Source organism: Anguilla anguilla, chromosome 2 (genome assembly GCF_013347855.1).
Source record: "Anguilla anguilla isolate fAngAng1 chromosome 2, fAngAng1.pri, whole genome shotgun sequence".
NCBI classification, from domain to species: Eukaryota; Metazoa; Chordata; class Actinopteri; order Anguilliformes; family Anguillidae; genus Anguilla; species Anguilla anguilla.
Window position 1 is genome coordinate 51,799,440 of NC_049202.1, and position 13,001 is coordinate 51,812,440.

A 13,001-nucleotide genomic window follows, 5' to 3' on the forward strand; every position below is an offset into this window, starting at 1 on the left:
ACAGCTTACCCAAATGTGGCAAGGACACATGTGATGTGTTTCTTGGATATAGCTAATTTTATGGCATGCATGACTCATAAATTGTAGCAGCCTATTGAGCGGATGACACAATACAACTCCCTGATTCTAACCATCTTGTAGAGTGTAACAAGAATACTCACACTAGGCCTATACTCAAATGTGATTTTCACAAATTGTACCTGGGCTCTGGGCTTAGGCCTGAGGTCATTGAGGCCATTTGCTGCCATGAGAAGGCCTTCAGCAGATGTTTGCAAACATTTCTGGGGCAAAACATGCATCTTTGACACCATTGTACCTATTTTCATCATTATATTTGATATAACTACACCCCCTACTTCTAGATCTATTAGAAGTGGATGTGTACCAACCTGCTGACATTACGCTGTGTCCACACATATAACATTACATAACAAATATAACATGATGAGAACAGGCCATTCACCCCAACAATGCTCGCCATTTTCCTGACTAAAATAGTGCTCTGATTACCTACAGACTAAATAGTATCTAACATTGTATCAAGCCTAGTCTTGAAAATCCCCAGAGTTTCTGCCTCTAACACATGACCTGGCAGGCTATTCCACACATTGACTACTCTCTGCATGAAAAAATTCTTCCTAATGTCTGTACGGAATTTACTTTCGCTAATTTTCATTTACATCATCTCGTTCTACCAACAGAACTCAACCTGAAGTATCTCTTGTAGTTTACTTTGTTGAGCCCCTTTATAAATTTAAAAGCCTCAATCAAATCACACCTGAGTCTCCTTTTACTAAGCTTGAAGAGATTAAGAATCTTTCCTCATAGCTTTTATCTTTTTTTCAGAATCAATTTGGTTGCTCCTCTTTGAACCTTTTCCACAGTCTCTATATCTTTCTTGTAATACGGTACCCAGAGCTGCACCCAATGCACCAAGTGTGCTCAAACAAATGTATTGTATAAGATAAGTATAACTTCCTTGGATTTGTTCTCAGTACTTTTGGCTATATATCCCAGCATCCTGCTGGCCTTTTTTTTTTCTGCTACAGCACAGTGCCTAGAACCTGAAAGGCTTTGATCAACCATTACTCTAAGTCTTTTTCAAATTGAGCACATTCCAATTTTGTTCTCTCCATGTCACAACAGAGCTGAGGAACCACACTACTGAGAAGCACAGGCTGATAAAGCAAGCTCTTCTTGCTGTAGTTTCCATGGAAACTAAGATGATAAATCGCAGAAGTGGGAGGCAGGTTTATGTTGTTCAATTGATGCCATATACATGCATATCCACATGGTGCATTGTACTTTATGGAGCTGTTACCATCACTGAGGTACCAGGATAAAGTCGATGTCCTAATAAAGTAGCTTTTGTCTTTTACAATTGATCCAGAAAATTAAATTCACTTTTTAAATGACAGTTTAAAGAAAACAGGGAAAGCCTTGATGCACCTAAAACCGCAGACCTGCACAAAGCAAGTCTTTCATTGCAGCTTTCCTTATATTTCAGAAATAAAAAGCTGCAAGATGTGTCAGTTCCAGTGAAATTGACCCCTGCTGCTAATGCTAGTTTCAATCGTCATGCTGTTTCAAAGTACTGGATAAACTTCCAATTTACTGCAATCATTCTCTTAGAAATGTGTAACTTGAGAGAAAACTATAACTGTTTGTGCCTATTCACTCAGGCTATATGTAATATGTAAGTTACAAGTTGAGAAATTGAGAAAACGTTTACAGGCCTGCAGATTTTCAAGACTAGTTGCCTACGTATGTTCCAAGTCATAGTACAATATCCACAGTGTACTGTAGCAAAGGCATTCTGTAGCCAGTCACATTTTACATCACATGTTCTATAGTATGCACATTATACTGCATATACATCCTGTAGAGGTCTACAAATGTGTTTGGCTTCAACCATTCCTTTAGAATTCAGCAAAAAAAAAGTTGAAAACCTTTTTGGGAAAATTATATCCTAAATTATCCATGTATTTAAAACTCATTTAGTTTCTGAGGTCACCTCATTTAGAAGGAGTTCAGTAAGGTTCTAAAATTAATCATGATAAAGGGAAGGCACATCAAGGACAAACTTTTCAAAGGGATGAATGACAAACTGCCACAGAGCACATTCTAGCTGAGAGACCTAATTACAACAATCCAGATATCACAGGATTTACATGGTTTAATATGAGTGTGATTAACAAATAGGGAATTTAAATAAAAAAAACTGCTAAGCATTGTAATGGTCAGGTGATCACTTCAGGGCATTGTGGTCCCTCAGTAGCATTTAAGAGGGCTGTGTAGGATCAAAATCCTTCCTGACTCTGAAAGGGCATGGATCCCTTCTCTGTACAGTAGAAACCAGCACACCTGTACTAATACACAGTTGCATAGTGATATATTGATTTCAATGCAGTTCACCTTGCCCTTTAGCAAAAAAAAGTGAAATATAAAAAGAAAAACGGCATTCAGTCTGAACTGACTTTTGCTCCCAAATTATGATTACATTTCATTTTTAAGAAAATTGGTTCAATCTGATTTATCACAATTAATTAAGTGGAGGCACAAAATCACAAAATGTATATGCTTAAGTATCACAAGTAAATGTCAACCATATCATGAAGGTTTCATGAAAACTCGTACTTTTGTGTCAACAAGTTGGACTAACATGAACAAAGTGTTGATCTTTTCATTTCTATGCAATATATTGTAATATATTAGCTTATTATAACCAGAAAAATTCAACATCTAACACAAGTTAGAACTAATCCTCCTATTATTGATTCCCAATGAAGGTAAATGGAAATGGCAATGGCAAATGGACTGCATTTATATAGCGCTTTTATCCAAAGCGCTTTACACTTGATGCCTCTCATTCACCAGTTAGGGGTTACGTGTCTTGCTCAGGGACACTTCGACACACCCAGGGCAGAGATCGAACCGGCAACCCTACGACTGCCAGATAACCGCTCTTACCTCCTGAGCTATGTCGCGAAGGAAAAGACAGACCTCTGCTAAACAGCATGGAATCAACCAAATATAAAATTTATCTATTTCTTTTTTTTTTTCTGTCAGCCACAGTTCTAACAATCCAGGCTGAATAATGCCCAGTGCATTTGTGTAAATTACATTTCAAAAGCAGCATACAAGGTCCACACATAAAAATAGTGGGAGTGCACTGTATACTGTTGATTGACAGATCCAGAAAATTGCATATCAAGACTGGCTTAAAAATAAACTGAACAGCATTAATCTCTTTGGGTCATCCCAAGAGATTGCACAAAGACAGACTGTCTGAGCATATCCAGAACGCTGGAATAACAGCAATGATCCAGAGGTAATCCAGCAAATGAAAATTATATTCGGCCATCTACAAATGCACCAGAACGCACTGGATTTAGCATTGGTACAAGCTCCTGCTCCACCAGCATTAAAAACATATGACCCACTAAATGGGGAACACTGATATTTTCTGTCAAGGGAATTTTTTCTTTTTTTTTCATTTAACTTGTCCAAGTCAACTACTGTCATTGTTCTGAACTGGGCTAAAAAAGGGACAAAATGGCAAAAAATTAGTGCATGCCCTTAAAGAAATAATCCCCTTTTGGGTCTTTTTGTTAATTTTTAGAGTAAGTCAATGCAGGGCAGCAAACTGCTGTTGCAGCACTCTGTGGGTTAAAAATTTTTCAACGTGATTGCTCTGCTGGGCACATCCAATCACTGATTTCATTACAGGCAGTTTGCCTCAGCTGTCAATGGAAAAATACCTGCTTTGACATCACTGATTTAGGTGTGGTCAGCAGTGCAACCTATTTTAAAATTTCAACAACATCCCTTAATAATAATAATAATAATAATAATAATAATAAGTCAAAGCTATTTTTACATGTATCTATGAAGTATCTGTATGTAATAAATTTAATATTTACATCCATCTATGTACTTATATGTATCTATAAAACTATGCATCATTATTTCTATAAGCATAATGTCATGACGTAGGTATGTATCAAACATCCTCCTCTGCTAATGAGACAATACTGACAAGTACAAAACAATATACTTTACAGCTTTGAAAATTACAAATTCGAACTGTATTCAGGTCAAATGGCAGTTTCTGTTGTTACCTTTACAATGAGGAATGTATTGTTTTATACTAAAGGTAATGAAGATAAAAGAAAGCTCTTTCACCAAAAAATCCAAATGAGAGGTTAAAAACAAGCAAAGAAATCCAAAAATTTGATAATACTCTACCTTAACGATATCTACAATCTTTATAAAGAATGACAGTAGTTTCTTACCAGCCTCTGTGCAATAAAAAGAAGGAAATCAGGTGACTGCTCTTAGCAACAGGCCTTAGCAATTGCTACAAAATTCCAAACAACATCAGAGGTCACCAATGATGAAAATCCATTAAAAAAAATACAAGCACATTAAAGAGAGAAAAAGGGAAAAGAGAAATGAGAACGCCGTACCGAAAGTGCTGGTACAGGCTTCTGTTCCGTCCCATTGGTCTTCTGCTGTTTCGATGGTAAATCTGATAGAGCTAATCAGTTAATTTGTACTCGTGTGTTTCCTGTCTATTTTCATAAAGTGTTCCAGCCTGAAGAAAGGGGATGGATAAGAAGAGGGATGCAGAGAAAAGTGACTCACGGTACGGTGGGTTTGGAGACCAGCGCTTCTTTCATTCAAAATATTGTCCATGGCACTTTGAAGCCAGGTAAAAAGTGAGCTAGACGTTGATCCACGTCTTTCCCCTCCTCAGATTTGGTCTTATTTCCCTCCTGTTCCTCCTCTCTGCCTCCTCCCATGCGTCCTCACACAACCTCTGCTGCAGGTCTCCCTGGCTGAGCCACCCTGTTTCTGACTGGTGGTAAATTAGCTGTGGCAGCTCTCATGTATGAGAGAACCAGAGGGAGAGAATGTGAGCAGAAAAGGAGGGAGACAGAGGAGAGCACGGGTCCCTCCTGAATCGTGATGGCAAGTTGGCATGTGTGATTCTCCATTGCTAACAATGTGAGCAGGAGTGCCATCGGCCTCAATTTGCCACCATTGCACAGAAATCTCAGGGCAAGAACCAAAGGGTTTATCACCACTTTACTCTCTGTTGAGAACTGGCTTCACCCAACCCAGCCATCACAGCATCGGCTAAGGGGAGTACATACTGTATTAATATAAATTTTTCTGATACACTTCCCATAGCTATATAAAACAAACCCCATAAAATGGATCCAAGATGTCTCTCAAGATGTCATTTACAAAACCTACCATACCAGTATTAAACATTTGAAGACATTTTATGTATAAATTCTTGAATGCTTTTGTTGAAACACAACAAACAATTGCTGCCATGTACTGTAGAGACAATCAACACGCATAAGAAAACATAGCATAATAATTAAAATAATACAGCCTGCTTCAGTACACATACAGAGGATGGCAGTTCATAAAAATGAATATGATAAACTGCATTGTATTACATTACATTACACTTAACCAGAGCACATTGCATTGCAAGTAATGTAATGATGCATCCACATGAGGTAAAGTATCAACAGTGATATAAACCAGGCTAACAACACTTTTCAACAAAAGACAATGAAGCTACTTGCAACACTGTAAAAGGTAAAGACCTACAATACCAATCAGAGGAATATTTCAGATGGCAACTAGTTCTGAACACAAAATGCACCCAATGAAAGTTTTCAATCTGTGAATATTATTTAAAGAAAGAAATACAGGTAAGAGACTATATATTCTCTGGTCTCTCAATATAATAGAAACATTTCAGCCATTTCTTAACATTATAGAAACATTTCTTTAATCTCAATCAGTTTCCTTTTTGTTTCCATTTCCAAAAAGCACAAACCCAAAACTGCAGAAATAGGAAAGTAGAAAAAAAAATCCGAAGATGTATTATTCATTTATTGGATACTGAATATGTCCAGGATATATATTTTTTTAATTAATGCGATATTTCTACACCAAATTAAATCTATAAATGATCATTCAACGATTAATCACTGACTATAATTGAAAATGGGCTTCCAGGAATAACTCCCTCCCTAAAAAGAATGGTCATTATGTTGGCCACGCATTTTTATATGTATATTATATACATTTTATTTATTTATTTTTATTTCACCTTTATTTCACCAGGCAAGTCATTAAGAACAAATTCTTATTTACAATGGTGGCCTGGCAAGCGACAAAAGCCACTTAAGTGAAGGGGAGGTGGGCTAGAAGATAACATATATACATATATACAGATACATACATACATATATATATTGATCACGTGTAAGTCATGTGTGTTTAATAATAATGAAGCTTCCCCGAAGAGGATACATTACTGCACTTTATATGTTTGGCTGATGAACTATGTCTTCATAGAGGTAGCATAAACATGTAGCATGTACCATAAACCAATTAATGTACATTATAGCGTTGAAGTAAGTGCTGCAGATAACCACTGCAATTCCAACAAACAGAATCACTCACCTAAGGCAGCTCATCATTTTATGGAGTCTTCCTTTATGTCAAGCCAGGAAAAGGCAATTCAAGTATTTATCTGTGAATTTGACTTTGTATGTGCATGCACATGCACGTATCCATAAATGCCTGCTAAGCCCTAATGCGGTCCTGCAGACTGTGATTCCAGCATATGTCAGTGGTGGCAGTCTGATGACAAGTCCAAGTGCTAGCACACTGTCACTGCAATAACCCAACACATTAAACCCAGCAAGAGCTTAGAGCTGAATCATAAGGAGGAAATCCATTAGAGATGAAAACAGCAAATATACACAGAAAACATCTGCAAGTGTACAGTGTGTGGGAAGGGAGGGTAGTCTAATGTTGTTTTTGAAAGTAAAAATTGCATGAAAATGTAAAGATATTCATACAAATATGCAACAGCTACAAAACTTGCTGGTATATGCATTAGGATTTTTTTCTGTCTCCGAAAACCAGGACCATTCAGGACCATGTGCAGCCTCACTTACTGGAATAACAGTTGTAGTTGATTGGTAATCAGCCTAAGGCAGTGGTGTCAAACTGAATCCCAAGGGGGCCACAGTGTCTGTGGGTTTTTGTGTTTTCCTTTCAATCAGCTGCCAATTAAGGCCTTGAGAACAAGGCGTGTGGACAATCAATGACTGAAATGAGACACTTGTGCAGAGAACACCCCAGAAAACCAGCAGACACTGCGGCCCACCAGGACTGGAATTTGACACTTGTGGCCTAGGAGTTTATTGTTGCCTTTTTCAAGCCTGTTTAAGGAGGGAGCTGACTGCAGTACTTAAGACCAGCGGTTTCATATTATATAGGTGTTTGTTACAGCCAATCACTTGGTTGATTAAGGTTGTTAACCATGCAAGTTTAAGTTCCTCCATACATTTTTTTTTCTTAAATTTTACACCATTGACCCACTGGCACTGCTTTATCTTACTTTATGTGATACAATGCTTTATCTTTCGCCTCCTCATTTCTCCCAAAAGGTTTAGTATCTGAGACCCGTTGGCCACAATTTCAGCAATTAAGAACCCATTGATTTCAACTGTCAATCAATAATTTATTACATTAAATATTTAACCCATTTCTGAAGGCATTGCTTGTCATATAGCACATTACAGAAGATGAAAGCATTAGCTGATCTGAGCGATCAAAAGTCATGGGATGGGAATAATGGGACATTTACTTTTCATGGCAGGCACAGCTCTTTCCAACATAATGTGACCTTAAGAGGATAAATACTTCAATCCTTCAAAGACATTACTAGTGTTAGCTATTTACAGCTCATTATAATTCTGAACAGCAGGTGGCAGTTATGATTGAGAGAAAAACGAACACACGGGGGGTGTCCAGAAACTATTTTATAGAGCGGATGTACACAGACCTCATGATTTTTGTTTCTACCAACTACCCTGGGTCACCTAGCCAATTAACTCTTATAAACAAATGGTAGTTCACTTGTAGATTAGACCATGGCAAAACATTTTATATAGTGACAAAAGAATAGTCTTAGTGGAAACCCACACAGACATATGCAGGGGAGAATATGCAACCACCAAACAGTTAGGCCCCAGTCAGAAATTGAACCCAGGACTTTCTCACTGTGAGGTGACAGTGTTATCCACTGCACCATCGTGCCGCCCAGTCTGTAGTATAATTGCTATGTTACCAATCTAGGCCCTCTCAATGCTACTTTATCTTCTTGATTTCATGCTTTGTAATTATATTATGTAACCTTACTCTGGCTGCATGTACTCTAGTATAACTGTCTGGCAAAAATTGAATGTACTGCTCAATTAAGAGATCTAGAATGCTTCCATTTCCAATGTTGGAATCAAATAACATTATCCCTGGTGCTTTGGTAAACATGGCAAATGCATTCCTTATGTGCAGGTTTAAAGCTGTATATGATAAGGATTAGAGTACTGCAATGAGTGATACTTATGGATATCTCATCCAGTGCTCTACCACCTCTAACCTTAAGCATTATCATTGGCAGACTTGATAACACTGAGTAATGACCACATTGTGCTCCTCCTCTACATTACCTTAACGAAGGAATTATCTCAGATGATAGAAACACATATAATCCTCTTACAAGTGTTGAGACAAAGTAATCTCCCATCCGACAGTTTCCTTTGATATATAAATTAAAGTGAATAAATTTGTCCTGACAGTTGTTCAAAATTATTGCACAGCACACAACATTAAACAGAAAATGTCACAACTTAGTCTATTGGTCTATATTATTAGGCTTTTACATTATTCATAGAGACTCTTTCTCCGTTTACTCATTTCAAGACTGATGCCTATGTGAACATGTATTCAGAAACACATTCATTCAAGATTCAAATAACACATTGCCTCTGTAGAAAGCAATTTTGCAATCTTTCAAGGTACTGTACGGTAAAATGAATGGATATGTGTTGTTAAACACTTTCATGTGGGTGATTAGAAGACTGACTGATTAAATAAATATTTTTTATTTAATATTTCCCCATTTAACCCTTAGAACGATGAATTAAGATACAATTTCAAAATGACAAAATGAAATTTGCATCACAGTAAAAGTAACCTGATAAAATACCAACAGATGTTATCTGGGCAGTCAAATTCATGTTAATTATTCCCAAAAACTTCTGATTCCAACATATTTGTTCAGCGGCTCATGAGATTTGAGTCTGAACTTTGGAATGAATGATGATGTAAAGTAAAGCTTACACTGTAGTCTGCTGATGAGCCACACACTATGCACCCCTGCATCTGGTACAATGTGGTAAACTGTAAGGTACCCAAAGCCATGCAGCTGATTTTTTTCTATTCCCCCACAGGAAGGTTCCTGGATTAGTTGTTAACTCTCTGGCCAGATGGAGCAGACCCACTATACGTTGGGAGATAATGACCTGGCACTAAGTGGAACTCTATAATCCCTCAAAATGTCCAACAACATAGGCTATTTCTGTGAGGCTGAAAAACACTATAGCCTCTCACCTTCTTTTTCTTTCTCATGCACACTTGGGGACAGCTTTGCCCTCAGAATGGGCTAATGTTACCATTGTTCTCAAGCAATATAACACAGATCATGCACGATATTAGCCACTTATACACTATAATGTGCGGCGATTAAACCTCTAAGCCCTACCATGTACTCAGGATTATATAGCGCAGTGAGAGCAGGTGACAAAATTTTGTACTAACAAAATACAAAAGGGAAGTGCAACTCAGTGCTGTCTTTATCTCCGCAAGCCACTCTCTCTGAGTCTTTCCGTTATATGTGCAAATATGCTTGCAAGACTGAGAACAAATACAATCCAGTCCTCTAAATGGAGTTGTGAAATCTTTATAAAAAAAAATTTCAAATTTGGTTAGACATGGAATGTTAAACAGAAACCTTGTTGATCTGTTATACAGTCAGCTCATGAAAACATGAACCCTGATGCAAAATATCTGTGCCAAATAGTGCCTACAGTGCCAAATATTCATAATTGCATTGACTTCAAAAATAAATAATTTTTGTTTCTTTCCAAAATAATTATCCACGAGTTTCTCTGGATAAATAATTTGTTAAAAATTAAATACATATTCATGCTGAGAAGTAATGGTAAAGCCAAGTCTTTCAGATAAAGTGAAACCTGATGCTTAAAAATTGACATACACATTAACATGTTTTGGTAAACCAGGGTCACTCCAAGATGTGGCACAATAGAATCTTGTAATGTAGACATTATAACATAAATAATGTTATATACATATTGGGGCAATTCTAATTAAAATGATCCAGTGGGAAGATAGGCTGACTAAAAATACACTTTCATCAAAATAATCTGTCAGCTGAACAACCTGCATTTCATACATTATTCATCATTCCCTTAACAGCTGGAACTTGCTCACTGTGATAATAATTAGTACTAATTAGCCTACATACCTGTGTTCAACATGAATTATTATTAAAGGACCATGTATATAATCTTTCTTTCAGCTATGTCTCATTACTGCCAGATCCAGTGTTCACAATCAACAGTTTCACAACACACCACAGAGAGCAACAAATACACAACTACTTCCAGGAATGGGAGCTTGTATGTTTACATCGGGGTGCATTTTCAGCCTGAAATGGAATGTATATCCCATTCCGTTAAACAGGAAACTATTCAAAGACAAATCATGTAAACTCTAAATATAATCAAACAAACCCAAGAATAATGCAGACTGCTGAGTAACTAAGACCAAGGAATTTTATGGGCAAACTTGGATAAAAATGTATTCAGGGAACAGCCAGAACTAAATGGAACAGCAAGTACTGGCAGGAGCAGGCTGCACCAAAAGCTACAGAGATGTCAGTGAAAGGAACATGCTGTGCCAAAGCAAACAGGCGAAAATTAATAAACCAGGTAGCGGTGAAAAACCAGACAGCACAGGAGGATAGAGAGGGCATTGAGTGTGACAGACAACCCCGAAGAGAGCGCTGGGAAACAGATCTGAAAGTGACAGGCATCACTGAATGGCATAGGCAGCACTATGAAAAAAACTGACAGCACTGGAAGGAACAGACATCACTGATGGGAACAGTCCTTATGCATACCTGATGCTATCAATAAGCTCCTGATGCTCTTCCTCAGTCAGAATGTCTGGGAGGATGGAAGCCAAGCGGTCCACCTTCCTCTCCGCAGCGTACTGCTTCAACGCAGCAAACAGCCTCTCCTTAACTTCAGGCTCGTCCCCCAGGATATCCTCAATCTGTCTCGTACAAATGCATAAAGTACCTTTCATTCACCTCATCAAGACCAGCAAGCTAGGAACCACCTACAGTACATCCTTACATTCCCTTCAAGTACCAACGCCTCTTCTCTCCCCACCAGAAACACAGGAACTCACCTTCTTGTTGAACTCCAGGGCCTTGTATTTACGGTCATGGCGCACGACTTCGCCACCCAGCAGGGACTCTTTAATGCTGGCGCTGGCGTGCTTCTGCCGGCTGCCCAGACAGAGCACGCCCAGCCGCAGCGTGCGGCCCTGAGAGGCCTTTATCATGGCCGCCGCCGTTTCGTGCTGCTTCACCGGGATCCCGTTTACCTCCATCACATAATCGCCCGCTCGCAGCCCGCCACGCCCGGCCGGTGAGTTGGGTGAGCAGTCCTCCACCAGCAGAGGGCAGTCTCCAACAATTGTGAAGCCAAAGCGGCCATCAGGACCTGGTGAGATGTCCATCTGGGACACAGAGGAATGGACTGAATGGACTCATAATTATGCAGTGGGAGATGTGATTGTGGCAGAGGTGATGTTAGTGGTTCTGACCTGCTGTATGCGTGACACCACTCCAATGCTAGGTGGGATGTTTTTCTGTGTCCTTGCTATGGCAATGACAGCCTGGGTACCAAGTGTAGAAACATTCTGGCCTTCGATCTCCAGCACCTGGTCTCCTGGCTGTAGCCCAGCAAGATGGGCACTGCTGCCCTCTTCCACTGACAAAATGTAGCTGGGCCCATTCCCTCCCAGCTGAAACCCAAACTCCTCCGGCCAGCCCTGGTTGGAGGCTGGCATAGTCAGGACTTCACAGATATAGAGAAAAAATGCAGTTTATATTCAAATCATTTTTGCAATCTATGTCAAATGAAAGCCGTCAGCCCAGAAGCTTATGCAACTGTATTAGATCGATTTATCGTAAACCCATATGACACTGTACTTTTTAATATCAAGTCAAATTCCAGCCCCGCTGACAGACTGGTGATTATCACTTTACATTTCTGGGGAACAAATGCAAAAAACTAAATTGATATCAAGATGAAGCAAAAACATAGAATATACACTTTTATGAGGTTCTATTATTTACCCTGCTATGAACCACTTGAACCTCAGATGTCTTGCCATCTAATAGTAGTAAAAACACAACTGCCTGGATTTAAACAAGAAGTCAGTGCTTTATTCGCGAAGAGATTTGAGCTTATATAGCAACATATTTTTCCCATTCTTTCATTCTTTTTTGATACAAGTGGTCTTCAGACTTTAACAGCGCATAGGACTACCTATAACATTGTGGCCACATGCCATGATGTCAAACAGTCCTGGATGAACTGGATTCAGTCCACTGGGTCACTCACCTTATTTTGGCATGGATGTCATTTTTATCTCGCACTAGAGTGTTAATCTTGTAAAATGGAGCTGGCAGTCTCAACATCATTAATCCTTAAAAATGATTAAATATATTTTATAATACAGATGGAATCCTTAGGGCTTGCTTCATAAATGAAGTGATAATTGAGCTCAAGAACCATTTGACACAGATGCTACACCAATACACTGACATACCAACACAAAGACACACAGCTATACGCAAACATCTTTAATTTGGTATGCTTTCTTTTCACCATAGCATTGTAATGTTCAATAAAGAACAACGGTAAAATAGAGGCCCCTTGAATTTAACCACCGTGGTATTATACATACAAGCACAGTACATGCCATGACTACCTTCAGAACTACATGACCACACACAAGCT

General features: G+C 38.7%; 1 protein-coding gene across 7 annotated transcripts in view; it reads right to left on the reverse strand.

The window, feature by feature from the left end:
• Nucleotides 1-13,001, reverse strand: part of grid2ipb (glutamate receptor, ionotropic, delta 2 (Grid2) interacting protein, b) — a 35,541-nt gene that overhangs the window by 21,600 nt on the left and 940 nt on the right. For 3 of the 7 annotated variants that reach the window (XM_035402693.1, XM_035402691.1, XM_035402690.1), the window contains exons 2-4: nucleotides 11,800-12,053; nucleotides 11,380-11,712; nucleotides 11,087-11,241 (exon numbers count right to left, since the gene is read on the reverse strand). In XM_035402693.1, the coding sequence (XP_035258584.1) occupies nucleotides 11,087-11,241; nucleotides 11,380-11,712; nucleotides 11,800-12,053 (742 nt within the window). Of the gene's footprint in view, nucleotides 1-4,469; nucleotides 4,894-11,086; nucleotides 11,242-11,379; nucleotides 11,713-11,799; nucleotides 12,054-13,001 lie in introns of those variants that run through there. The other 4 variants (XM_035402696.1, XM_035402695.1, XM_035402692.1 and 1 more) reach the window with 3 other exon arrangements.